Genomic DNA, 27,803 nt, shown 5'->3' with positions numbered 1-27,803 from the left:
TTCCACCTCAAAATCACGATGATTTGATGGATTTAGATTTTTTTTTTTCTCAGTTTACGCATTTATGGAAATTATTTTGAGTAAGGGCAGGTTGGGTGAATAACACTGGAAAACCGCCATGTGGTTTGACTTATTATGTTATTTTGGGGGTGGGGAGATCCCGCCAGGTAACTCAGTGTTGTGGACCCTTAACTGTGGCAAATCAATGAAGGGAAAACCTCCTGATCGCCTTTCCTAAAACCCTGACCGTGTCGGATTCAATGGAGCCAATTACTACGCCTGAGCTTATGGAGCCGTGGCCTGAATGGAGTCTCTGAGCAAAACCTCGGAGAGCTGTCACTCTTGTAGCCTCAGGGCCACATAGAGGAGGAACCCACCGACTGGTTCTTATGACCATGCCCTGATACGCTTTCGCATTCTAGCTCACATGACTATGTTTCTACCTGCAGCCAGAGCTAAGTGCAGTGGAACATGTGTCATTAAACCCCAGTGGGAGCAAAGCATGGCGTGTGTATGGGATCCTGGCGCATGACCCCACATCCCCCCACGATGGGAGCTTCGTTAGGTCCTGTCCTAACACCATCCCAAGGGATTCCTGGGAAAGAGCTGGTGGGAAGGGGAACCCGCTGCATCTGTCTCCCTGCCTGGGGGCAAGGCATGGTGGCATTCCTTTACTGGGTGTCCAACCCCGAGAGAGAGAGAGGGAGAAAGAGAGAGAGAGAGAGAAGGGAGGCTTTATGAAGCCATCCATCACTGCATCAATGGCGTGGCGGCCCAGAACAGCCACCCCAGGAGCGGGTGAATGAGAGTGGGAGGAGCAGTGGTCCACGGCGGGCTAGCCCTGCCGCTAACGCTGTGATCTTTCACTCCGGCTTGTGAGGAGACCGTGGGGAAAGTGATTAGCCCTCCCCACTTTGGCCCTCCTCTCACAGCCGGTGGAGAACGGTGCACTTTAAAGCATTGCTGTTTGCTGTTCTTTTTAAATGGGGGGAAGAACACTACGTCAGATTCAACACTTCCAATACGCATTGCCTTTGGTCATTCAATATACATTGCTAGATTTTCACCTGAGCTATTCCAGTTGAGGAAAAAGTAAGGAATACCACAGTCTGTTAAATATAATTCTAATACAGTGAGATGGAATTTATTTAGAATTTATAGTAGTATCACAAGGCAACACTGTAGGGTTCCATCCCACCGACCTGAAATGTTTCCGTTTTGTATTTTGTCCTTCCCTGTACTCATTAACCAAGTATGTCAGACACTTATTTAGTGCTCAATTTGTCATCTAGTTATTCATCTACCAAAGGCTCCCACCAACGATAAACACCACAGGCCCTGAACACTCAGCTGTCCCTTTATTCAGAACAAAGCTGCTGTATCTGCAGAACTTTTTTAAACGGCTGTTTTGATGACCTAAGGTCCTCCTTGGGGGCTTGGAATCTGACTCAGGCCTTTATTGTACTCCTAAAGTCGTCCGCACTGCTGCACCGAGCAAACGTCTCCTAATGGAGTCACTAATTGGCCAAATAGGTTTATGGGGTATTGAGGTAGGGCTGGAGAGCGTTAAGTTGTCACATACCCTCATGAGATTGTGAGATTCCCAGTCAAGACAGATTAGGAGACCTCATCTTGACCTTAGAATCTCTTTCTGAATCACTGAAATGTTACACTAAAATTGAGTACATTTCAAGGAGTAAAAACATTAAATGCATAGCATCTCACTGAAGTATGGTGTAGCAAAGTTGCAACATTACAAAAACTTAGATTTACCATAACTATGCATGCAACTAGGAAACCAAAAATGCCATGGAGCTGAATAACTTTAAATAACCGCATGGCTTGTGGACCTTTCACATAGCTTCATAGCAATGTCTACGTATAGGCTGCATAAATGTAAACTGGCTGTTTTTCAGGGTTTGGTTATGTAGCCTTCTAGCACAGAGGACTGAACAGTAGCACTGGCACAGAAACTTGCCTCGTGATGAGTTCATTTTCAGATCAGGGACTACCATGTGGAATAAAGCAAAAGGTGGAGGTGAGTTAAACACTAACATGGGCCTTAACCTGACTAATTTTCTGACAGTCCACTAGCAACCTGACTCATGCATTTATTTTTCTTTTAAAGGTCATTTGAACACAGCTAAAGAGCTGTCACTAGATCTCTGTGACTACAGATAAGAAAGAGATGTTTAACACAGATGTCCTAAGTCTAACCTAATTCACTACAATTTTTCCAGATTAATTATACAAGTTAATAAAGCAAATGGTTGCCATTAAGGCTGTTGTATGAATATCTACAAATAAATAAACGGTCAAACTGTTAAAATACCTGTTATTAGACATAGAACACAATTAGCCTTGTCAACTGCTCTAAATATTGTGTCTAAAATGCAACTTGTGTAAACTTGCTGTTTCAAGTGACCAAGTAAAGTGCATATCTTCTCCTGGCTGGAGAAGATCAGAGTGTTATCAGTAGTGACTAAGTGAAAGCAAACCTGTAATCAGTAAAACAATTATTCAAAGATCAAAGTAGGAAATGCAGAGTGACCAAAAGGACATCCACATTAGCAAAACCTACTATTCTTCTTTATTTATTAAATAATTTATGTAATTATTTATATATTGTTCAATCATTTAGGTCCATTCATAAATGCAATTAATCTTCTTTTTTCCATTTCAATTTTTTTTTAATAGTGAATTGACCTTTCTATCCTTTCGACTTGTCACTTTATCCTTATACAATGGGATGGCTGTAGTCCAGTGCTCTTTGCCTTCAGGACAGGCTTAAAAGTAGAACTATGCAGTCACTCAGAAAAGCATTTTTTTTTTTTAGGACAACAGAGCTGATTTTCCCCCCAGGATGGCGTGTCTCAGAGAGTTTCAAAAACTGGTTCTGGATGAGCTGTCAAGAAAGAAGGAACAACAAGAGATGAAAATAAAATAAAATAAAAGGCCTAAAGGTTCCCAGCCCCCCTGCCAAGTCATCCCCCCCGAGCTTCTCTGCTGACCACTGTTTCAGGCCCCCCCGACCCCTTTCAGCCCAGGACAATGCAGAGGCCATGTTATTGAAGGCACCAAAGACCTGGTCCTCCTCGCTGGCCCACGACAATGGCCACCCCATTGAGGGCTTTCTTCATTTAACCTTCCTAATGACAGGTTTCATCCTCTTTCCTCTTTTAAGGGAGGAGCGCGGTCAACCCACCGTCTTTCTCTCACTCCCCCTTTTCACGCCTTCTCTCTCCCTCCCCCAAGCAGAAGAGAAAACAAAAAATAAAACAAAGCAAAGCAAGAAAAAAAACAGAAACAGCGGCTCCCGCTCCTCAGAGCGAAGCGACAGCTCCTATCCGGTGAAAACTTTGCCGTCACTTTTTCGACATGTTTTGTCCAAAGAAACATTTTGTTTAAGACTCCGTTGCCCTCCATGTGCCCAAGAGTCCATGTCAGGCAGCTTTCAACACGTCACGCAGCCTCAAATACAAAAACAATGAAGCAATGCTAGTTCTCTATATTACTCCTGTCCAAGCGCTGCAATTTCCGATCGTCAAAAAGACTCACTCAGCAGTTCCTGAGCAAAACGCACGCCCACTGAAGCAATTACGCAAACAGGGCCGACATCTGACACTCAGGGTCGCCTCTTCTGTCCACCCCTCAGGCATCATCGCCCTGCCACCCCGCGTGTGCCTCTCGTGAGACGGCACGGCAGGCGGGTATGGGCACAAAGGAAAGGGGTGAGAATGCCCAAGCTGCTAACGCCATGGCTGATGCCACCCCCTGGCAAAGGGGGTGAGGGGCGTTAGCAGCTTGGGCCGAGGGTTAGAGAGGCTAAAATGGACAGGGGAGATGGGCTAGTGGGTAGAGAGGCAGAAGACCCCAGCGAGGGAGATTTTACGGTTGACCTTCTCCTCATGCTCTCGTGAGTCTCTTCACCTCGTGTTGATTCTCTTGACCTACTTGTCCATCCCGAAGCAACGCACTTAAGCAGAAAGATGTCACTCTACGACACACTCTCCCAGACCATGCTACTCACTGCCAATTTGCCAAATTCATGCTTACCATGGAAACAGGGTTAAAAATTGGGGGAGGGGTTGTTTTAAAAATGACCATGTGCAAAACTGGGCTGCAGCTGGTCACAACCGTGGCTCAGGTTGCTAAAGTCGGCTGAAATGTTTTTGACCTGTGGAAATGAGAGAAATAATTAGCTCACCAATAAAGCCCAGTTTCACTTATCTTATTACATGTGCTGTGATTTTTTGATATTCGGTCGACTTAACAAAGACATTGAGAAAATCTGAATGTCTGCAGTAATGACTTAGTGTACTTTACTTACAAAAATAAAAACTAAAAGCTGTACTGCTGTAAAAACTCAACCTTATGTCCTAATCCTGTCCTAATGATATAAACACACTGTATTTATGATAGATTCCATTTTTTTTCCAGTAGTTACTAACGTTTAAACAGACTTTTTTTTAAATAAATAAATATATTTGTGTGTATTTTTACAAATTCTGAGAGTTCATTGAATGAGTGGGTAAAGAATGCTGGAAACCCTAAAGCCTCAAGACTGTAAAGTGTGTTACTCAACTTTATTGTATAAATATTTATTATATGTATAAATATTTATTATATATTTTATAAATATGTTATATTATATTATTAATTTCTTTTCTTTTTCTTATTTTTTTCAGTTACATTTGATATACCATTTGATATAAGAAAAGCTCTGCACTTACTTTGTACAGTATATTAAACTAAATGTAATAACAAATGTTTTCCACTATGCCACTACTCATCTTACTACTGTTTCTATACACACCGATTTCTAACTCAGAGGTATATGAAATAATTAATGGCTCTGAGCCCCGGCTGAGGAGTCATGGCTACATGACCGGAGGGAAGAGAGCAGTCTGTCGGACCTCAGTGCACACGAGGTGCACTTACGAGTGAGCTGGCGAAGCTCGACTTGTGCTTGTGATGTGCGGGATGTTTTCTGGCCAGAGCTGGAACAAAGAGGATGTGCGCTGGAGGAAGTGGCCAAGGTGGGATGCACGCATGGGTGGGTGCTGGGGACCTCTGAGGAAGCTAGCCAGTGTGTTGTGTACACAGTCCCGAAGACTCTGGCTGGGCCCTGGCATGCCTGTGATAGGAGATGGGGGAGCCCAGAACTCAAGAGCGGCCGAGTGGCGTGAGGTGGTGTCAGGTTACGGGGAGCAGAATGAGGGGCAAGAAGGTCAGCGCAGAGGTCCAGCGAGCGGCGGGGCCGCACACAGTGCCGGCCTCTGACAGCAGAGGGCGCTGTGAAACGCCTGAAGGCTGAAAGCAGGGAGCAGAGAGCAGCGATTTGGGAGTAGGCCAAGACAGGACGGTGCAGCAGTGACGATAAAACTCAAAATCATATGAACATCGCGACCCCTTCCATGGAAGCAAACAAAGGCCCGTGCCCTGTGGCTGCTTGGTCAGGGGTCAGAGGCTACCATGTCCCCATCGCCAGGGGAGTCAGCCTCTTGTTAGCCAGTAAGTAGACAGCAGCCAAGCTTAGGCAAGTGCCTGAGATTCTCCCTCATTAAATTTTAAACCAACAACATGTATTACTGAGCAAAGCCTTCTAAGCTGTTGTGATTTATGTTGTTGGAGATGCTTTCAGAAGATCAAACGATGGCCTTTGATGTGAGTGAATTCCAATGGGCGTGCTGCGTTATCAACCACTATGCTGTGGGCTTAAAGGGTCTGAACTCTGCAGATAGCACTCATGACATCCACTCCAAATTTGCCAGCGTTTAGACGGGGAGGGTCCGAGCCAGCAGCACAGCCGGCTAACCCCGTTATTAATCACACTAAAGGGTCCAAATGCAGTAAACCCGGGTGACCTCTCACCTCTCCTGCTCATATGCTTTATTCGCAACCTAATCACCATATTAAGGCTTTATTTCGTTTTCACTCTCAGAGGCTCCGTTTCAAAGGGCTTAATGAAAATAAACCAGAGGGCCCCTGACTCGTTTTATTTTGACAGAGGACACAGCAGTGGCGGGTTCAGCACGAGGTGGAAAACTGAGGTGGGGGGCATCTGGGACAAAGAGCAGAAGGGCCCGGGGGTCAAGCGGCCCGGGGGTCAAGCAACCGATGCCCGCGTCGTCTCCAGCGCGCGCCACACGGGGGAGCGGCCGGCCGTCCTACGGCCGCCGCTCCGTGTTTTGTTCTCGACAGGGTAAAATATATCACATGGCATGACAGACTAACAATGGGCTGCACTTTTGTCTGACCCAAAACTTGGGCCTGCGGAGGTCTTGTAGCGGAGCATGCACTGGGACTCCTGGAGGTGAAGCCTCAGTTCACAGGCTCGCCCCTTGAACCCTTGGCACGAGCAGTGCGGAGAGGAGAGAGCAAAGCTCATGTAGAGATATCTGGATCTCAGAGGTAAGCACGGGGAAACACTGCCTTTTGGAATATCGCTGAGTTGTTTCCAACTTGAACTCGAGAGTGTTTGTGTGTGTTGCAAAGAAACACAGCAGTTTATTTAGCTTAAAGGCTAACATTTGAGGTGAATTTTAAATATTCTTTTAAAAGCCCCAGTACAGTTAGACAAATAGTTGAGATGTCAGACACAATTTTAAAGAATATACCGGATTTTCTTACAGATGGAAATTTCTAAAATAAAGCAGTTGATATTGGATAAGCTAGTTTATTCACCTTAAATCACTTTGTTTTTATGAATATTCTACAATCATGGGCATATTCTGCACATTTCACACTACTTATTATATTTTGAATACAAGTCTCTGCAGACAGCCAAACCCATATTTACCACACTCACTCAGCCTGACCTGCTGGATCCCAAACAAGGTGCTGTCCTATTCCTGACATGTGAGTCCTCCATCACCCACCTGGGTGGACTCTGCTCCTAATCCCTACTGATCCCCTCTCTGATTCAAATACTTGGACTACTGAGTGTAACTAATTCTCCCACACAAGGATATTGTCTTCCTTGCTTCGCCTTTGTCTTCATCTTCACAGTTTCTTATTCACCAGCCCCCATTCGTTAGGCAAACAGACAAAAAAAAAAAAAACTTCCAATCAAAGGAGCTTAATGAGCTATTACCATCACCTTAAAGCACCTCAGAAGAAACCATGCAAAAAACATATCTAGAGCTAAATAATTGGGCAAACAAAAATCCCCCACAAATTCACTGTAGTGATTCTTTGTCAGTAGGTTGTAATCACTGTTCTCCACACAGAAGACTAGGCCCTGTGCATTTCACCTGATCTTTCTATACAACACAACAGGACAACTCCAATCACAACCCTGGCACAGAGAGGCCTACACACAGCCATTTGTGGTCCAGCATACAGGCAACCAGCTGCTTTTGTACTTTAGCGCACAATCACGGTAATTGAGGTTTATGATTGCAGCAAATGTTAAACCTATTACCCTACCACAGGACACAAACAGAAAGCCACAGACATCAGTTCCACGGAGACGGCTGGTGCCTAGGGGGATTTTTCAGACAACCATTTGGTGCCCCCACCATCCCCACCCTTCCTGACCCTGACATCTGACCTCTTGACCTCTGAACCTGGAGGGGTCAGTGGTGCTAGGGAGCTCAGGTCCAGCAGCAGGCCTGTAAATCAGGGTGCTCACGGGAACCCTGCAGTGGACAGGATCCCAGGCAGCCCTGGCACCATCTCTCTCCTAGCTCTGACGCACCACAGCCAAGGTTCCCAATGAGACCACGTCCGAGCCAGGCCTCGAGCATGACCCCACTGTACTGCACATCCGTCATGGTGGGGCCTGCGGGGGAGCAGAAGCTCGGACAGTAGAGCTGCGGAAGCTCACCTGCACATGCACAAAGGCTCCAGCTCCTTGCGCTCCATCTCCCAGATGGAGAACCCTAAGACCTGAGGAGCACCTGGGATCTGAAACACACAGATGAGGTTTAGAGGCAGAGGGTACTCATCTCGCTTGGCTTGGGCCTGTGTCAGGTCACCCTCAGGTTCTCTCTAATGGATGGGGGACCATAAAATGGGCGCAATTCTGCCCAGCCATGACAACATTTGCTGGCTGGCTCAGGGAAATCACAGGCTGACCTGTTTCACATGGATGAACCAAAACACAATTTACGCACACTCCTTTTTTTGGTTAAAAGGTTATTTGGGCTTATTTTTACATTGTTCATAAAAAAACAAATTTAAACAATTTACTTAGGCACACACAGAGACATTCAGTATCATATAATAATACATTTATTCAGTTTACTAAATAAAGTGGTGTTTGAATCAACATAACCTTTCACTTGTTGTAAAGAACAACTAGAACAGTAAAGATGTTAGAATATAGTGAACACTGGACTGAGTGTGGATGATGCTACGTGCTACATATGGAACATTATTCATAGATCCTTTATACATATGAACGTTCTGTGTTTGGTGATGAACTTGTACTTCACACTATCTGGCACAAATCCCATGCAGGATGGACTACAATAGTGATTTTGCTATCACAAAATCCAGCTTCTCTTTGAAATCAATAATAATAAAAAAAAAAATTAAGCCAATCAAGTGGAAAATGGTTACACAACTTCATTTCAGTTTTAAATGTAACATTACAAAAATGCCATTTTATCTTTAGTTATGAGGCAAGTACTACCGACAGTCCTGCCAACTACATCTTTCCATCGAGATGCTTAGAACGATTGGCAATGTTAACCAATGAGGCCCTCTGCTGGGTAAATAACTCCTAGCACATTCATTAGGTTTACTGATTAAAACGCTTCCACAAGAAATGCCCGCATATTTTTTAAGGGTCATACTTTTTTCTTGCGCATTTGACTTTATTCTCCCCCACAGGTTTTGAGGTAGCACTAACAGAATTAAGTATTTGTTTATTCATGACTGAGGGAAAGAAATGCTACGCCATAGCAGGGAATGCAGATGCGCTTGTCTTAGTTTTATTTATGCAAGTTTATGTCCCGTTAAGTGGCTTTTCTCTAAATCAGCATTACAAGTTTGTTTGTTTTTTTTACTGTAGAAGATTACATTTTATTATTACTTTATTCAAAATTTACTTGCACATGAGCCTAGTGCATATTTAACAATCTTTCCAAACGCCTTTTCAAAACATTTTCCATATTTACATACTCAACATAAGAGTGAGAAATAAACAGTTTGTCTGTTAATTACCCAGCTATGTGTAAATATGGTTTATAATTCTTATTTCATATATTTTTAAGTGCTGTTAATGGGCCTACTAGGAGGCTAACAGCAAAAAAGCAAATGGGGAAACAAGATTGTTCATTCATTTACTTTCATTTGGTATTCAGATAATCAACAAACTTCTGACAAGCCTTAATAGAGCACAGGAATATATTACTTTATTGAAAGCCAACAAAATAATATTAAATCAGATCTGCAAAACCGGCAGACAACAGAAAACTCCACAAGTGTAATGTGCATCATCAACCAGGACCTGAAACAGTGATATTGTTAATCAATATACAGATCACAGAGGCTGGTTGTCTCTAAACGAGAATCTGTAACACCTGGGATTTCCCGTTGAAGCAGTAGATCTCCCAAAATGCTACTAAAACCTAGAGCTTACATGGAAACCCATAATTATAGCTTTAATCCATTAGCATCAAACATGGGCACTTTAATTAATTATCACTTTAAAAGCCACTCTTTGGAAGGACGTTCCCCAGGATCATTCCAGTTCAGGCTTGAGCTTCTCCACTACAGTGCTGTCATGTTTGGAGCCCCCGCGGCACTGTGGGCTCTTGGCCAGGGTGGGGTCGCTGCGCCACTGCTCAGGTGTCTTAGCCTGGATGGCGAGGGCGTGAATGCGGGAGCTCAGCTCCTCACGCAGGGCCTCGTTCACCAGACGGTGGCGCTGCAGCAAGGGCAGCCCCTCGAAGTGAGTGCTCACCACAAGCACCCGGAAATGGGACTCGGAGCCTGGAGGAACAGCGTGCATGTGGCTCTCGTTCAGCACCTCAAGGTGGTCCGGCTGGAGCGCCTGGGTCAGCTTGGTCCGGATGGTACCCTCAACGGGCCTGGCAACGCCTGGATCCATGTGTGACATGAAATGAGATGACTGTCTAAAGGTGGTGAATGTAAGAGTGGAGCAACGTATGAAGCAGTGAGCACTGGAAAACATCAGAAGTCTAGAACAGACAGCTCAGTCAAAGAAGACCTGCAAGGATAAATACATATAATATTAATAATAATAAATAAATATACTAATATTATATCATATACACACACACACACACACACACACACAATCACATACAGTAGCGGCAACTGGGAAGTCACTGCCTCAGAATTAAAAATAAAAAGATGTAACAAACAGGAATATGCAGTACACTGCTGATAGCTACACTCAAGAATACTGACATATTAACAATCTAGCGAGCTAGGTAGTTATAAACAATATATCCCTTGGTGAAGTGAAGCCAATGGTTAAAAAAAAAGCATGACCATTTAAAGGACTCTGTCTTACTTTTTTCTTTTTCTGGCACAATGCAATTTATTTCCTATCCCCTTCATGGTACAAATGTAGCTAGCTAGCTGGCTACTGTTTCCCATTTTACTAGCACAAGTGTACTCCTAGCTAACGCTAATTATTTTTATTATTTTATGTAGCTAGCCATTTAGCTACTAACAGCCCAGGGGTATGCAACTCTTTACCTTTAAGTGTCTTTGATCAACCACATCAAGACAATCATCAATCACGCAGCTAACCAAGTACGCTACCTACACTTAATCTTCCAGTGTCCACAGAGGAATGAGCTAGCTAGCTAGCTAGTTTCCACAGAGACATTTGTTTCAGTGGCAACTACTAAGCATATAACTAACCAAAAAATAACTAACAGAAATAGCGGTTCACTTTAAATTAAATTCTAAATCCAAATCCTCAATAGGTGAGTGGGATGTCCAAAACGGGATCACTAGCTAGGTTAGGTTAGCTAAGCTAACTTATTTCTCACCGGACTTGTCAAACTATTTCTTCGTTGTTCCGACGCGGTTCCTCTTAACAGACCATACTGCCCCCCACTGACCATTAAGAGCATTCTGTAGGCCAGAGAGTGAGAATCCTTCATTTCTGTCTGAACATCATATAGGTCATTGAAATGGCCATTTAGCTTTAGCCAGAAGATGTAAAACTGTGTAAGTATTTAAGTCATATAACCTAGCTGTTTTAAGTAACTCAAGGTATTCATATGAACCTGTTATCTCCACCCCTCCCAAAATATTCTGCATACTAAATAATACAAGTGGTTTTGATTCAACTGAGATATGCACTGAAATAAGTTGACTGTTAAGGAAGTTAAATAATCAGTAATTAGCCATATAAAGCGTTCCCATTATGCCAATAATTACAACGTCAATAATTTGATCTTCATGATTTATTTATTTTTCATATATATGTTTTTCATTTTATTGAAGAACAGGATTAGTTCACTCCACAAGTGTAGTGGAATTCTCTGCATGACTCAAAGGTCTCTCATAAACCTTAATACAGAACCATTTGGTGTAACATTGAAATAGTTTCCATTTTCAATGATAATGTCAAAGTCTTTAACGTCATTTTCATTCTCACTTACAAAAACAAAAGAAGGAAAAAATAACAAGAAATCACAAAATTAACAACATACAACAGTACTCCATTTTTTAGGTTAAATGGTTTTGTCTTTTTTCATTTTTATTGTTCCACATATTTATACTTTTACATACAAACAACTACAATCTCTACAGCACAATACAATGATAAGGTGGTAAACTGTCACATTTAAATTATGGCAATACATTTTAATTGACAAAAGCATCAAAAGACCTATGGTATATTTTAGAATGGACATTGGCTTATATATATATATATATATATATATATATATATATATATATATATATATATATATATATATATATATATATATATATATATATATATATATTAGTTAATCACTAAACATCTCATTGCATGTCAAGAGTTAATTTTCAGTGTGCTTTCTTTTCCCAATAATTTGGGGGCAGAGCAGACATGTCAGTCATTTATTTATTGCTTTGATTTCTTTTTGCACACGATTGACTGTTCCTAAGTGAGCACGTTTAAAAATACAAAAAAGACCCTGTAACAAAACAAATAGGCCTAAACAAAATGTACAACCAATAAGTTTGAACGGGCAGAGTTCACAAATTCCAGGACTGATTCTATGTACAAATACATCATAGCTTCACTGAGATCGGTTACTGTAAATCAGCATTTTCACAGCATACAACAGCAATATTGACATCCTCTTCTGCAGGTCTATGGGCGCAACAAAGACAACACAGTAGAGACGTGACAGTTAGGGGTGACATGCTGTACAACCGCTGATGAGAACAGATATGGGTGGGGCTGCAGTGAAGCAGAGGTCCTCGCTGGCTGACATGGCAGTGATACTAAAGTCCTTGAACTACTGTAAATAATGTGCTTTTCCATCTGAGCTAAAAACAATCTTGGTCTCCCTGATAAATTAAAAGCATTTTCTATGTCATAAATAAATAAATAAATAAATAAATAAATAAAAGCTGATCTTTTCAGTTTTAACTGAGTAGAATATTGTCCTGGAATATTGTGCGGCTGAAAGTTGTCTTTCGTGAGCAAGTGTTTTCTTGATTTTATTTTATTAATTTCTATTTCATTCATTTATTTCTTTGTTGGCTCCTTTTAACATGGTTTGTACTATTTTATATAATGTAAGCTGCTTTTAGCAAGTCTAAGCTGAAGAAAATATCTGGCAATCATCAGTGCTTCCTGTCACACATGACCTACACAACAGTTGTCTTTAACACATCTCTTCTGACAGTAGGCCATGGTAGGGAAGGCTATTTCTAGTCAGATTTGTACTGGGATCATTTAAAGCAATTAAGAATGTTAATGGCTAAAATTATTATCCAGATAATAATGATATTACCCAGATTAGCCAGATCACAGTAAAGCACAATTTGTCCTCGTTGTATGATGCTGACATTATACATACCCATTAACTTCAAATTGCAGACCCATGTTTCATCCATGGCCTGTGTATAAAATAGGGTCTCCATCTGTTTTTGAGGAACTGAAATAAATGTCAGATTGTGCTTAAAATCGTTTGTGATGTCTACCTACTTTGGTAACAATTAGTGTTAGTAAGTTTCTTTGATGTCAAATTAGAAAAGACCACATTGTCGCAATGTCTGTTGTTTTCTAAGTATATCTAGAATATGGCTGCTATCCTACATGGCAGTATAGTACAGAGTGACACCTCTGCATTGCTGTGGTGTTAAGCACTAGCTGCAAACAGAAGCATCTGAGACTGTAAATCTAGTGTGCTTTTTTTCCCTCTAAAGCATCTGTATGTTCAGCTGAATGCATTTATTATCATCTTTTTTAGGTCTCATTAGATGTGTATTAGATCGATAGTATATTAGAATAACGCATATGACTAGGTTTTGACTACATTAAAGCAAATGTAAAATTACTGAAGGACACCTTTGTTGTACTGCTCATTCAACTCACTCCTTCTATGATGCCCCCGATTTAAATTTTGGTCTCTGACTTATTTAGGTCATTATTTCTCTTTCATTTTACAGTATTTAAGGTCATTTTAAGGTCCAGCATTCTTATAGAAAATAAGATGTCCATTAAAATATCTTGATGTCTAATTTTCAGTTGTAGTGATGCAATTCTAAATGTGACATCAACGATGACAGCATTAAACTCACCCTGTATATGGCACTACCTCTACAGACACCCAAAGTAAAAAATACCATAAAGTCAAACTCTCAAAAACAATTATATAAATTGACATAATAAATAAATATTCTGTGGAACACTCAACATTTCACATGCAAGCACCCACATACGTACGTACGCACATACATATACCTCTTCATCATAAGAACAGTGAAATAAACCAGAATAAACATGTTCTACGTGGATTGCCTTTTTGTGTATACTTGTTTTGTCATGTTTCTGAATATTTGTTTTGTTAAAAATAAAATTACTTTAACAAACCATTATATATACAGACATCAAGTAGAACCTATCTAGGACATTATGGTCTAGTTTTTAACACCTGAAAAAGAAACAATTTAATCTATTTGGAATTTTCCCCCTATATATGTATATATTTAACATTAGCTAGAACATAGTACATTATTTAGTACATAATTTACATTACTTTTCAAAATAAACCTATTTGTTTTTGATAGTCTCATCAAACCATCTTGTGCTTGATTTCATTTCTCCCAAAGTTGTCTTTTTTTGTTTTGACTTTCTCAAAGGGACCTGTATAGATGGAACAAATGACTTTTTTGTTTGTTTGTTTTAACTTCCATCGCTAAAACAGTTTTGTACTCTCAATAGAGGGGCTGCACTGCCACTGGTGGTCCTCGGTGCAATTTGCCATGTTTGACAAATGCAACACCACATACACATCAACACAGCGGGTACTGGCCATTTCGGAGAGGGCTGATCGCATGGTCTGTTTGAAAAGGAACAGAGCCATCTCTGTCTCCTTATGGCACAGATCTTATACAAAGTCAGAAGTCATTGTGAGCTGAGAATGGGGAAGGTTAGCACTTCTTTTCCTATGTCATTTTCATAAGCAGTCATAGACAGATTCCGATGGACTTGTTTCCTGAATTTATTAGGCCTACATGCACAACACTTTGAAAAGCCATTTTTCAAAAGAGTATTCTCTGCATGGCATACAAATGAATGTCATTGTCTTTAATGCAACCTAGAGTCATTCTAGGGTGCTCAAATGACAAGCTATGAGACTGTATCATTACGTTACATGGGCAGACAGCTGTAATCTGAAAGTGAGGACAGTTGGAAAGACACAGTTCAAACAATTATGCTGCACATTCACACACAATCTAAACATCTGTGATTCACACTGTCTGTAAAGAGTTCTCAAGATATTATGAGCCGAAGAAAACAACAACAACCAGCACCAGCACCAGTACCACACTAGAGCAAACACTGTCCGTGCAGAGATATCTACTCACTGACAACACAGGCTCTCACCCATGGTTCCCAGTTAACAGAATGGCTTGGACAAAGTTTAAAGGGAAAAGTTAAAACTCATCACTCAATAGTTCTCACATGCAAACCTTAAATAAACCTGGAATGTGTCTAAAATGGCAGCTGCACAACACACACATACACATATTTAGACACACCCACACCCACACCCATCACCTGTTTTCCCTGTAAAGACAATAAGGATGGCACTAGACCTTAGTGTAACCTAGGATTTGAGTCTGAGATCCCTAAGACTGTGCCACTTAATTATAGAGACAGGTAAAAGATGGTGTGAATCTTACCACTATTTATCCAATGCTAAGGAACGTACACAAGATTTGTTTGAACAATGGATGGCTTTCATGTGGTGAAATTAAGATTGCTCCTAGCAGTTTGCCATCACCCCGACTTTAAGGAAAAATGACCTGTACATCAGTCTATCCTGTGTTTCTAAGAACTGCCTCTCAAAATGATCATTCAAAGAAGTTCATAACAAAAATCACAAGGGGTGGTGTTATAACATCTATAACTGCTCTCCTGCTGTGAGTGGGGGAAATTTTTGTTTCTCACGAGCTATTTCCACTGCTTGCAGCATGGCTCACTCATCGACTGGGGGTTGGGGTTTGGGGCATATGGCAGGGGAAGCTCCCTACTCAGCGCTGCCACCTGCTGGCAGGGAGGCGGCACTATTGGAGTACCTGGCCCCGCGTCTCTGGGAGCTTCAGTGCCAGGAAGCTGCCAGCAGCCAGGGCCCCCGAGGCGAAGAGAATGGGTACCGCTTTAGTGATGCCCACAAAGGACTGGAAAATGCTGATTCCCAGCACGGCCGCAAGCTTACACAGGGCATTCAGGAAACCGAAGGCTGTAGTTCTGCGGAAGACATAAATACACAGACAAGATACACAGGTGATTGATCAGGTGGTTTGAATGGAAACAAAGACACATGTAACCTGTGAGAAACCTTTAATTAAGCATATGTGAACTTCGCTCTGAAAAAAAATTGTTTTTGGAAGGTCTGGCCACAAGAGGGTGCTATGTGGCACAGTCTGTGGCAGGGACCACAGTTATTGCACAGATAACACATTGGACTAAGTGCCAAGCCAGCCGGGATTTCAGACATTTTGGAGGAGAATTTTCAGATGCTCCCCCAGAGACTGGTGAGGGTGTGTTAACTGTAAAGAGGAGGTGGCACTGCAGTGGGTATGCAGCAAATGCATTTCCAAGCTGTCAAAACACTAATGGCACCTCTTCAGAGAAGATAAAGATAAAATCTTACCCTCGGCCCATTAATAAGAATTTTAACTGTAAAATGAACAGCTAATAAACTAAAGGTGTGAAAATGTGTCTAAATATTTCTTTTTCAGTACCCCCCCCCCCTTTTTTTTTGTTATCTGGAGAGAGAGAGGAAGTGACCCCACCTCTTGTCAGACGGGTACACCTCCACGGTGAGCACGTCCAGGGCATTCCACGATGCAATGCTGATGCCCCCGAATAGGCAGAGCAGGGCGATCATGGCCGACTCGCTGTTCCCGAACGACAGGAAGAAGCAGCTCACGCAGGAGATCACACTGGAGCCGGCTGTGGACGAACCAGCCGTGAGGGGGACAGCACTGGTTTTTTTGTGCTTGCACACTTTCATTCCCAGGTCACACAGGCTCTAATTTTATGGCTCTCACTAAGCACACAGCTCTCATGCTTTAGCAGATGCTAGGGACAGTGGGTCTGAGAGAAGACTGCACTAATGGACAAAAGGCCTTAATACAATTACATTGCTATACATTGCAATATGTCTTGTAATACATCCTAACCAGCCATTACAGACACCTACCTATAGGAACAGCATGTATGTCTACAGAATGCACCTGCTATAATGCACAGATTGGTCTAGCCATCGTCCGGCACTCATCAGTGGTCGGTTTCTAACCAGACTACTGTTAGCTGGACATATTTGAATTATTGACACTAACACATGTAAAAACGTGTAAAGGCCCAGCATGACTCCTGTACCCGATAAGAAAGTACCTGGTCAGCACCCACAGACATACTGTTGCCATGTCAGTCTTAATCACTGAGTGTCATGGAATGCTGCGCCCCACAAACGTCACGTGGTACGGCCCGCTGCGTGCAGGGGGATTCATACGTGTACTGTTTTGTAACCACGCCCCCCGGGATTGCGCACACGTGCACAGGGTTTAATGTTATGTGTGTTTGTCTATTTAAATCCCTGTCTGTGTGTGCACCCTCGTGGGTGATTGTCGCTATGTAGCATAAGTAGCTATGTCGCTACGTATGTGTTAAAGTCTTTCTGTAGCCGTAACGTCAGTCTGTGTACTTACAATTAATGTGTATGTGTTCTTCGTTCGATGTTAATGTGTAATCATGTCCACCGTAGATGTCTTAGGTGAGTGCCACCTATGTTGTCTGCGTTTTATGCTAATAAACGTCATTCACTGAAGAGAAAGTCTGTGCGTCCTGCGCCCTGCGGCACTCGGGCCAACAGCGTTACAGTGTGTTTACTGACAAAATCAGATTTTGTCAATAATAAAATCAACTCTCTCAACTCAGATCGACTACCTGCACTTGGGAATTCAGATAATAGGAAAACTCTGGGTTTTCTACTTTGCAACCAGCCAATATTCTCACAGAATTATGTGAATTTCAAACTTACTGCTGTGGCTTTTTTGTAAACATGGACCTAATTTTATGAAAAAATATGGATCTTCATGGATCTTTTTTATGGGTACTAATTTACAAATATTGCACAATTCAAATTCTTCAATTCCGAAGGGCATGTACTGCATATCAGAGTGTCCTCAACAGTGTTTGATAGCCAGTTACATTTTCGAGCATGCGCAGACCGAGAAATCTGAAAGAAATCAAACTAAGAGAGTACATGCACTGAGAAATCAGATTACTGAGCTAAATCCAGCTCTCTATCAGATTTCTTAATGTGATTTCTAGGCTATAATACAGTATAAGAAATTGCTAGAGTATGCTGTTTACATGACCCCTTGAATAATTAGATACCTGGAGAAATCCAATTATGATCGGAATGTTAAGTGCATTTAAATGCACTCGTTTTCTGAGAATGGTGCCCGATACACAAATAATATTCACTCACTCAGTGGTTCTCTGGTCAAACACTGACCAGTGGTGATCAGAATAGAAAACAGCTACTAAATTGAGCACGGCAAGATCATACAGATATGCCAAACGAAGATAAAGTTTCTAATAAAGTGTTTGAAACATCTATTAATAACATATTCATGTGACTATTCTGAAAAATATATTTATGTTTCTTGGATTATGTGATTCACCAACAGTCCCTCAGAACACTCGTCTGGAATGCCTGAGATCGGTGATGATGCTCACAGCACACAGTAATGGAATTCTGCAATTTCTTGGCAGGCTCATTCTCTCTTTAAGACCTGCGACAATAGTATCACAAAGACCAGTACTGCCATACAATTAAATAATGCATTGTGTAATTCTAGTTAAAGGTACTTAGTTCTGGTCTGAATGCAAATCCGGTCATTTTTTTAAACACTGGTGAATAATTAAAATTGGCCAAACTGACTGGTTACAGTGTTGTGACTCCTGTCCTGAGGGTGAAAGATCTGGCCCTTGACTACTAGGAATTAAGCCTCCCTGCTAGTGTGTTGGAATATTCTATCACTGATCTGGCCAATCAGAGACTAGTCCTAATGACAACATAAGATCTTTTTACCCAGCATTCTCAGTCGTCCAATCTTGTCCATGAGCAGAGCAGACACAATGTTCCCAGGCAGCACAGCCAGAGTACCCAGGAAGCTGACAAAGTAGATCATGTAGGCGTTGTTCTCATCGCTGGTGTCCAGCAAACAGCCTTCCTTGTTATGCAGGAAGGTGCTGTTGATGAGACGACTGTTGATCAGTCTGTACTTGAACAGGTCTGAAAAGAAGACAAGGACCTCATTAAACCAACACCAAACACTCATTACACCAGTCTACCAGTACATAAAACATCCTGTCAAGAATAACAAATAAAAGCTAATAAGGTTAAGCACTAGCTTTAATAGCTTGTTAGCATTTAAGGTCAAGCCATTCCCTTAAGAGCAGCTATGCTCAGAAGGAGACATGGTAAGGCCGATTGTTAAAAGCAGGGCATGTTCAAACCTAGGCCTACTGGTTAACGTCTCTCAGAGTGCAAACATGTAAAAGGGCCAAGACACATTTAGATTTGTCTACCCACTTCTCTAGTGCTAATTCAAAGCCATGACCTTTCTAGTAATGAAAGTCAGTGTGCTGGTTAAGGGTATTTGTGCTAGATAATTATACTTTAAGTAGAAAACTAAAGCACTTTTGTAAGTTATTCTGGATAAATGTGTCTGCTAAATACCATAAATGTAAATGTATGAATGTAAATGTATGTTTATATGAATAGCATATATAATGTGGCCTTGAGGAAAGTAGTCTAAAAGTAGTCTATGAAAATCTGTCATTTTACATAGCTTAAAAACAGAGTTCAAAGGCGACAAAATGAAAACCTTTGATGTGTGCAAGCATTTTGTATTGGCCGTTGGTATTAATGCATCGGCAACACACTTTCTCATTCCTTAACGGACAGAATTGCAGTCTGTGTTGCTAGGATACCTGAAACCTTTTTCAGTGCATTTCATCTTTCCACTAAAAGAGGTCATTTTGAATGACGTCAAACACATCTGGCAAACCTCTTTATGGATTACAGATGGATAAGATTTGGACTGGCTTCTTATTCAGTTCACTATGTCTGTCTAGGTGGTTGATGTAATAACAGGACATAAGATGTAATATATGAAAGGCAGTCCAGGATACGATGCAGGATGTGTGTCCAGGAAGTCACCCGTGTTGTAGAAGAGGGTGGCGATGAAAGTGCAGTTCTTAAAGAAGGTGTTGGTGGAGGTGATGTCTTCAAAGTAGCACTCTTCAAATAGTGAGTCCTCGAACACCATGGACTTCATCTTCAGATTCAAAAACCTTCAGCAAAAAGCCAGGGAAACATCTCAGTACTGTAAGCAACATCGACGGTGTTGAAAGTAATCCAGCACTTGGCTAGTTAGCAGAGATGGCACAATACCAATTCTTTGGTACCAATCCAATACCGATATCTTTCATTTGAATGTCACTTGATATCAACACCAATCTGATTCTATTTAGTTAAAATGCTATATTTCTACAAATATGCATGGTTATGACAGATAAATATAAATACAATTATAAAAATCAGACTAACAGACTAAAGCATTTATATATTTATTCCTTCCAGTGCCATACATTGCCTGTCTTGGGGAGGTAATATTTATTGGCTTGGTGATCACCTGCTTGGTTCCCAGCATACACACACACACACACACACACACACACACACACACACACACACACACACACACACACACAAACACACAAACACACAAGGCGGGGAAAATACCATGTAGAAAATGTGTCGTACAGTTCAGACAGGTCTGACTAAAATTGAAAATCTATATACTGGAATCATCAGGATTAACATCATCCTTGTGTACAGAAGGTGCTAATTTAATGCTGAGGAGGTGTTAATTTAATGCTGAGGTGTTAATTTAATGCACATGATACATCATCATTACAGCACTCCTTCTGAAGAACATGCGTTTAATTGTCGTTACACCACCACAGAATCACACTAGTTCCATTCCTCACACCATCTGAACAGACACAACCCATGGAGTGTGAGAAAAAACAACAGGTTACATATCTCAGAGCTTGGCCCTGCTATCTTGGGGGGCTTACTTGTTATTGAAGTACTCTCCTTGGCGATGGATCTGGTTCTCCAGGGTGAAGTTGAAGGTCACATGCTCCACCTTCTCCTTGATGAAAACCTTCGTTCGGGACGCATACTCCTGCCTCTGCAGGTACTTGATCATGTCCGGGAACCAGACAGTGAGGCCATAGTAGCTTTGGGTGAGAACGGGAGGCCATAAGAGCATAAAAGTTTAATGAGCCAGTCATTAGATCAGTGTCATTTTCTTAGATATCCAGATGCAATAAAAGCAGAACAGCTGGTGATTGTTTGGCCAGTGGATAGAAGTTAACATGATCTCATGTGCATAATGAGAACTGGCCCTGTAGGCGCTATCTTTAATTCAAAGTACAGTTAACATTTTTGGTAGACTCTATGTGCTCCTGCTTTGGTTCTTAGGCCCAATAAAGCTGACTTTGACAAAAGATAAAGATTAGACATAGCCATACTGGCCATCAATCTATGAATGATGCCTCAGAATTTCAATCTGACTGCTTGTGAGGATGCTCAGTTGAACCTCTACCTGAAAGACATGGAGAACCACACAGCCATCATCATATAGGTGACACGACGGTACTCTGGTCTGAAAACGGACAGGAAGTTGCTCCACACCTGCAAGGGTAAGAAACTAGCATTGGCTGGGGAGGTTTCGAGCTGCACTGTAACTCAGTTAGTTGATGGACCTTTTCATTAATACACAGTGGTGCAATAGCAGGTTCTCGTTGCCACATATTCACCAGTGACCTGTGGCACTCTCAAAGAACTCCAGCCCAAAACCAATGAATTTGTCAGCCACATGGTCAGTCCTCTGGACTGTAAGTTTGTTGGCAAAAAACAAGACTATGTTTTTAATGGATTTGTTATATAACTGTTTTACCTGATGAAAGAGATTGGTGAGCTTGCTCTTCCAGCGCTGATGCCAGACTGTGCCTTCGCCTCCCATGTCCACCAGCTCATCCATCTGCTTCACCGTCTTAATGGTGGTCACCTAGGGATACAGCAGGACACATAGCAAAATTGTACTTTGTTTAGAATAGATTTAATATTTAATTTCATCGCTAGGATAAGCATAAGCCAACTGAAAGTTTCTATCTTTCCCCCTTTAAATTTAAATTGATTTCTGCACAGATAAGTCTTTCCTACCAATCAAAATTGTCGTCTACGTGAATTACACACTGCTTAACAAGTACCCCAGTCCCTACACCCACTGCATGTCTGTTGACCATAAAGGAATCGTATCCAAGGCAACACACAAAAGATTTTGCATCAAGCAGCAGTTTTTATTATACACTAATGTAATTAAGTACAAATCATATAAATGTGTGACACTTTGATCTCAACTGTTGCCATAATGGATAAATGAAAACCTATTAGCATGACTGAATAATTAATTTCTTGGTGCAATTAAAATTTCCTACAAATCTTTTTTTTTCTGAGGAGTTCTGAGGGCTTGTAGGAGTCGCAAGTACTTACAGAGAAGACTCTCTCTGGATAGCCCTTGGCCCTCATGTTAGTGTCATGGACTTGTTTCAGGATCATCCAAGCTTCATCGTGTTTCCCATTCTGTTAAGAACCAAGGGTTCACCCACAGGGTTTCATGAGAGAGTGCAAATTCAAAAGAAATTCTACCTACACATCATTTCCTATTTGCTTAATTCTGTGTCATTTTACAATACAGAAAATGCTCAGGCCCCATCCTGGCTATGTGTTGTTAAACTTATGTAGCCCTAAAATGAAACCTGCTGGGTATGTTTCAGAACAGGCAGTTCTCTGACTTGAGGAACCCTGGTCTACATTGTTCTTTTAAATGCACGGAATGAGAGGTTAGGCTTCACTGTGGAGACGTGTGCTGACTTCCTGACCTCCAGGAAGAAGCGGGGGCTCTCCGGCATGGTGTTGAGTGCAGCGATGGCAGCCACTGATGGGAATGCGCACACCAACACAAACACCCTCCAGCTGTGGAACTGGTAGGCCGAGCCCATTTGGAAGCTCCAGCCTGGTCAGAGAGATGCAGGAGAGCTCACAGGCAAGAGTGGCAAAAGTGCCCATGGACAAATACTTTCATTCATACGCCTTTTCTCCTGTTTCAAAGCTGAGTGTCGACCATAAATGCACCATAAATGGTATATATCTGAACTTTAATTAGGCAACAGGAATTTAAAACATTAACTCTCAGCCTAGTGTATATAATATAATATATATTGAAGCTGTGGGTGGGATTGTTACCATAGTAGCAATCATGGTAATGAGTGTAATTCTGACCAGGTATGGTAACAATGGCAGCAGTGTGGGTACGATTGTTACCATAGTGAGAGATATTGGCAGTGTCAGTGGGATTGTTACCATAGTGACAGATGATAGCGGCAGTGTGGGTGAGATTGTTACTATAATGATGGATGATGGCAGCGGTGTGGGTGGGACTGTTACCGTAGTGAGGGATGATGGCAGTGGTGTGGGTGGGACTGTTACCGTAGTGAGGGATGATGGCAGTGGTGTGGGTGGGACTGTTACCGTAGTGAGGGATGATGGCCCAGGCCATGGCTGCAGCGTATATTCCACCGATCATCCAGAACATGCATAGCCAGCTCAAGTGCTCACCACGCTTCTCCTGGGCCAAAAACTCTGAGTAATACGAGAAGACAATGGGGATGGAACCTCCAATCCTGCAACCAAGAGAGAGAAAGAGAGAATGAAACAGAAAATATGAAGTAGTAAGTATATCTATATCATTATCATTATTGGAAAATATGCATGATGATACAGTGCATAAATACAAACACAAACATATTCTAGATACAATGTCCCAAATACAATCAACTGTAATGCTTTATAGTGTCATAGTGCATTCTTTAGCAATATTACAGGTGATAGCACAAACCTAGATCAACTTCTGTTTGTGCTAACATTTGGAAACTTTGGAAATACCTGCTACAAGAAAGCATTAGATTGTGGCAAGAGCATCGGAGGTCTCATTCATAATCCCTTGGGACTCTGCCCTTAACTGTTACAAATGTTATAGAAAAGAACTAAAAGACATACAGCATCTTGTGTTGCTGTAAAGCTGGCTACTGGGCATAAATAACATAGCAAAACATTTTTACCCAACACCGGAGAGCAGGCGGCAAAACAAGAAGGAGCTGTATCCTTGGACAAAGGAGGAGAAGAAGGCAAAGACACTGTTGATGGAGAGAGAGATGAGCAGTGTTTGTCTGCGTCCAATGCGATCAGCCAGCCCACCCCAAACAAAGGCCCCCACCATCATGCCGAGGTAGACAATGAGACCTGAGAGAGAGAGAGAGAGAGAGAGAGAGTTGTCTTAAACCAACTAAATGTGAAAATAACTAAGTAAATAAATAAATGTCTGCCCAGCAATATAAAATTATACAGCACTTTATTCACACTGGATAATACTCAAGCTCCTGCTTATCAAGCTAAGAAAAGATTGGTTCAGACTCAGCCTGTTTTCTGGTGGGTGTTCATGCAGCTCTAAGTCCCACCACCGGTGCAGTTTGGGGTGTGAGCCCAGTGATGAGTCACCCTACTAGCAGCTGAGCCGGCAGCCAGCTGGCAGTGCCTCCACATCGTTGGAGTCCATTGTGCTGGCCAAGTGTATTACTGACAACTCAAGAGCTTTTGAATCGGCCACGTTCGTCAGACTGTCAGAGCAGCTGGACTCCTTCGGCCATATCAGGTTTTGGGAGATACCATTCTGAGATACCACTGTGAGAGAGACCACTTTTCATCCATCAAGCTCACACAAAGGTACTTAAGGGATTAATATATGTGTGCTTGTGATGAAATACTTACTATTTCCTTCTATGATGTAGAGCCAGAGTAAGTGTAATTTGTGTGATATAAGTCTAATCTGCCAGGTGATTAGTAACTGAACCTAAAACATGGTAGGAGAGCTTCCATATGAACTTCCACATGATATATACAGCAGGCGAAAATGTTGCACATGCTACAAATGGAAAGCTTTTAACTCTTAATGCCATAAAGGTCCATAAAGGTGTGGCTTCAGGACTGCTGTTTTTCCTTTCTAAAAGCAGAAAGGCACAGTGAAGGGTGTTGCTCTCACGAAGAGAGGTAGAGAGACCAGCGAAGGTGACTCAGGCTGTGAGGCTGGGGCTTTCAGCACTGGAGCTGAGCACTCAGTCACCTTCGGCTGGACAACGTGCCTCCGTGGCAGAAAGCCGGCGATGAAAGACAGCCTGCCATCGCTGCAATGCAGAAGCTCCCAGCGTTATCGCCCACACCTCTCCCGGCACAGACTACATAGGCAAAACGCTGCCCATGGTGCAGATTCTATAGCCTCTCAGCTCTTTCTTTCAGTGGATGCAAACAAGGTTGGAGCCTTGTGATGCACAACCTGAGAGAGATTACTGTTTATTCAAGAGGAACGACAATACCGAACCTTTACTGGTACTGTTCCAAACACTGTATCCAAATATATAAACATCAATTAGCCCAGATAACTGTGCAGACTGCACTGTTACCATTAATTAAGCAAGATGCAAATTTGATGCTAATCTGCTGTTTAGTCAGAACCTGCCTACTATCCATGTGTTACTGAATCTATATTGTCTAATGTTTCCAACACATCTCATCAATCTATGTAGTCTAATGTTTTATTATTCTAATACTTTTGCCACTAAGACAAATATGGATGTAAAAGACATGCAGACACACAAATATTATCATATTATCAAAACAGTCCTCCAATCAGTACATTTATGTATCAATGTCAGCACAGTCCAGACTACTGCTTTTACACTGTGACAATGTTAAAATGAAAAAAAGAGAACACATTATCTGTGATACTCTGACCACTGATGATAATGATACCAGATTCGGCTCACTAGCTCAGTCCTCTAATTCAGGAATACTAATGTAAAACAGCTGCTGTTTATGTGGTTAACCACAATTTTCAGTCTAACAGGAGGGCCTGTGTTTGGCAGTACCAATTTGCACGGTGACACCATCTGAATGGACAGCGCAACACAGCCAATTAGAGTGTTGTTGTCGCTCAGCAACGGCTCAGTGGGCGGTGCCACTTGCATGCTGTGGGAGTCTCGGAGGCATGAGGGAGTGGGAGCCTGGAAGCAGCTGAGCTTTCTGTCAGCGAGAAATGGAAGGGACAGTGTGAGAGGGGGAGGGGAGGGAAAGAGAGCGTGAAAGAGAGTGTGAGAAGAGATGGAGAGAGAGGGGAGGAAGGCAGAGAAAGAATGCAGGGGAGGTTGTGAGTCTCCTGCACAGTAACACAAGAACACACAGGCATCAGGCTAGTGCGGGAAACTGGAGGATGGGCCAGGGAAAGAGAGTGAGAAATAGAGAGTGATGAACAAGGGAAAGGTCTGGTGTTATTTATAGTGTTTTTCCTCCCCATTCTGTGAGAAAGCTGTCTGCATGTCACTGATTCTCGCTTTCTCTGTCTGCCTCCCTGTCTCTCTCTCTCTCTCTTCACCTCTTCTTCCAGTTAATGGACAGAGTCCACAGTGTCCAGGCTAGCATGGGTACCCCCACTTTGCCCTTCAACCCCTCTGGCTGCGCTGGATATGACCCCTAGGTTGGGGAGAGGGCCAAGGAGAAGCTAAGCCATGCCCATCAACCAATAGCAGCAAGGCACAACAGCAGAGCAGGATAAAATGCTCACTGTCTATCCCTCAGGAGACCAACCATACTGAGTGTAGGTTGTACACGTTCGTACTGCCTTGTGATTGAGGAGAAATTACAGTATCTGCATATCAAGCTCAGTGATGACTAAAGAGCTCTGAGCTTGGACTTGGACATTTGTAAAGCTGCTCTGTGACAATCAGAGCAGTATAAAAGCACTATATAAATTTGACTTGACTTGACTTTTTACCTGCATGAATAAATACATTATAAAGTGTGTATCACAAGCCAGCAGCCATAATTATGGAGATAAATATTTATTAAGCATTACAAATATTAATTTTGGTCTTCAAATCAGGTTTTTTAAGAAACTGTGTGAATCTATATAGAGCTATACTGGTTTCTGTTAAACAGCTTTGAAACTGCCTGCAGGTTTTGCATGTTATGCCAATGTCTTCACGCCCGTGCACTGTATGTCACATAATGAATGCCCTGTGTGATAATGTATTGCTTGCAGTAAACTGGGTGTGAAATGAAGAGTAGAAGGCTCCTGTTGTGTGTACTTAGCATGAAAATTCTGGAAAACTCATGTGCCTGTGTGTGTGTTTGTGTGTGTTTGTGTGTGTGTGTGTATGTGTGTGTGTGTGTGTGTGTCTGTCTGTCTGTCTGTGTGTGAGCATCTGGTGCACTAGGACCTAGTGAAGAATCAGGCAGCAGGCAGTATGTAATAGAGACAATCCAGCATGAGTCAAGAGCCATTGTTCAACAAGGGACAGAATTATGGCCCTGTACACACACACACACACAAACACACGAAGTATTAAAAATTATGAAAACATTCCTCATGCAAACTGTATTATGCATGCAATATGCAAATATGAAATGTCGCTAACAAGAAGTAATGTACTGTATATGTTGCTAACAGGAAGTAATGTCCTTTACATAAAGTTAACAGGAAGTACTGTACTGCACATGTAACTACAGGAAGTACTTCACTGTACATAAAGCTAACAAAGTATTGTTCTGTACATATAGCAATTAAGAAGTAATACTGTACATCATTCACATAAAACATATGACAAATTATCAAAAATGATCAAAACATATCTTGTGCAATAACCCACATATTGCAGAGTAGAAGATCCCAAATGATCACTTCCCCTTTCCCCAGACATTCACACATACACACTCTATTACACACACTGCCAGGAACTCCTGAATGCACGTCCATTCGCACCTTCTACATGCATGAATACACCAGAGACAGTGCCTTTGTCTCATGAATGGAGGACATGTTCCAAAAGTCAGCGCCATTCTCTCTATACTACAGCACCTGCTGCAATGCAAAAT

General features: G+C 42.0%; 2 protein-coding genes and 1 long non-coding RNA gene across 5 annotated transcripts in view; 1 reads left to right on the top strand and 2 right to left on the bottom strand.

Moving 5' to 3' along the window:
• Window positions 1-9,339: 9,339 nt before the first annotated feature.
• bola1 (bolA family member 1) lies at window positions 9,340-11,039 on the bottom strand. 2 transcript variants are annotated; one of them, XM_035526375.2, is made up of 2 exons: window positions 10,980-11,039; window positions 9,340-10,183 (listed from the first exon to the last, which is right to left on the bottom strand). In XM_035526375.2, exon 2 carries the CDS (start codon window positions 10,145-10,147, stop codon window positions 9,695-9,697), a length of 453 nt encoding a protein of 150 aa, XP_035382268.1. In that variant the 5' UTR covers window positions 10,148-10,183; window positions 10,980-11,039; the 3' UTR covers window positions 9,340-9,694. The 2 variants fall into 2 exon arrangements, with proteins under 2 accessions (XP_035382268.1, XP_026869414.2); XM_027013613.3 differs by having other exon boundaries at window positions 10,681-11,014.
• Window positions 11,040-11,895: 856 nt separating this feature from the next.
• Window positions 11,896-27,803, bottom strand: part of sv2a (synaptic vesicle glycoprotein 2A) — a 29,606-nt gene continuing 13,698 nt past the window's right edge. The window contains exons 3-13 of one of the 2 annotated variants that reach the window (XM_035526581.2): window positions 23,942-24,122; window positions 23,352-23,503; window positions 22,703-22,836; window positions 22,314-22,403; window positions 21,718-21,828; window positions 21,364-21,452; window positions 20,831-20,995; window positions 19,908-20,041; window positions 18,774-18,977; window positions 16,465-16,624; window positions 11,896-15,916 (exon numbers count right to left, since the gene is read on the bottom strand). In XM_035526581.2, coding sequence (XP_035382474.1) covers window positions 15,733-15,916; window positions 16,465-16,624; window positions 18,774-18,977; window positions 19,908-20,041; window positions 20,831-20,995; window positions 21,364-21,452; window positions 21,718-21,828; window positions 22,314-22,403; window positions 22,703-22,836; window positions 23,352-23,503; window positions 23,942-24,122 — 1,604 coding nt within the window. In that variant the 3' untranslated portion in view covers window positions 11,896-15,732. Of the gene's footprint in view, window positions 15,917-16,464; window positions 16,625-18,773; window positions 18,978-19,907; window positions 20,042-20,830; window positions 20,996-21,363; window positions 21,453-21,717; window positions 21,829-22,313; window positions 22,404-22,702; window positions 22,837-23,267; window positions 23,281-23,351; window positions 23,504-23,941; window positions 24,123-27,803 lie in introns of those variants that run through there. The other variant, XM_081719204.1, reaches the window with a different exon arrangement.
• Window positions 24,161-27,303, top strand: LOC145645304 (uncharacterized). The gene is made up of 3 exons (XR_014116127.1): window positions 24,161-24,602; window positions 24,890-25,262; window positions 26,317-27,303. It is a non-coding gene; the product is annotated as an uncharacterized LOC145645304 (long non-coding RNA).

This window comes from Electrophorus electricus, chromosome 1 (assembly GCF_041902795.1).
Source record: "Electrophorus electricus isolate QZ-2024a chromosome 1, ASM4190279v1, whole genome shotgun sequence".
NCBI classification, from domain to species: domain Eukaryota; kingdom Metazoa; phylum Chordata; class Actinopteri; order Gymnotiformes; family Gymnotidae; genus Electrophorus; species Electrophorus electricus.
Note: the sequence above shows the minus strand (reverse complement) of the source record. Positions and strands in the feature narration are given on the sequence as shown.

Excerpts from the sequence above, each read along its gene's own strand:
- bola1 (XM_035526375.2), bottom strand. The coding sequence starts at position 10,147 with ATGTTTTCCAGTGCTCACTGCTTCATACGTTGCTCCACTCTTACATTC.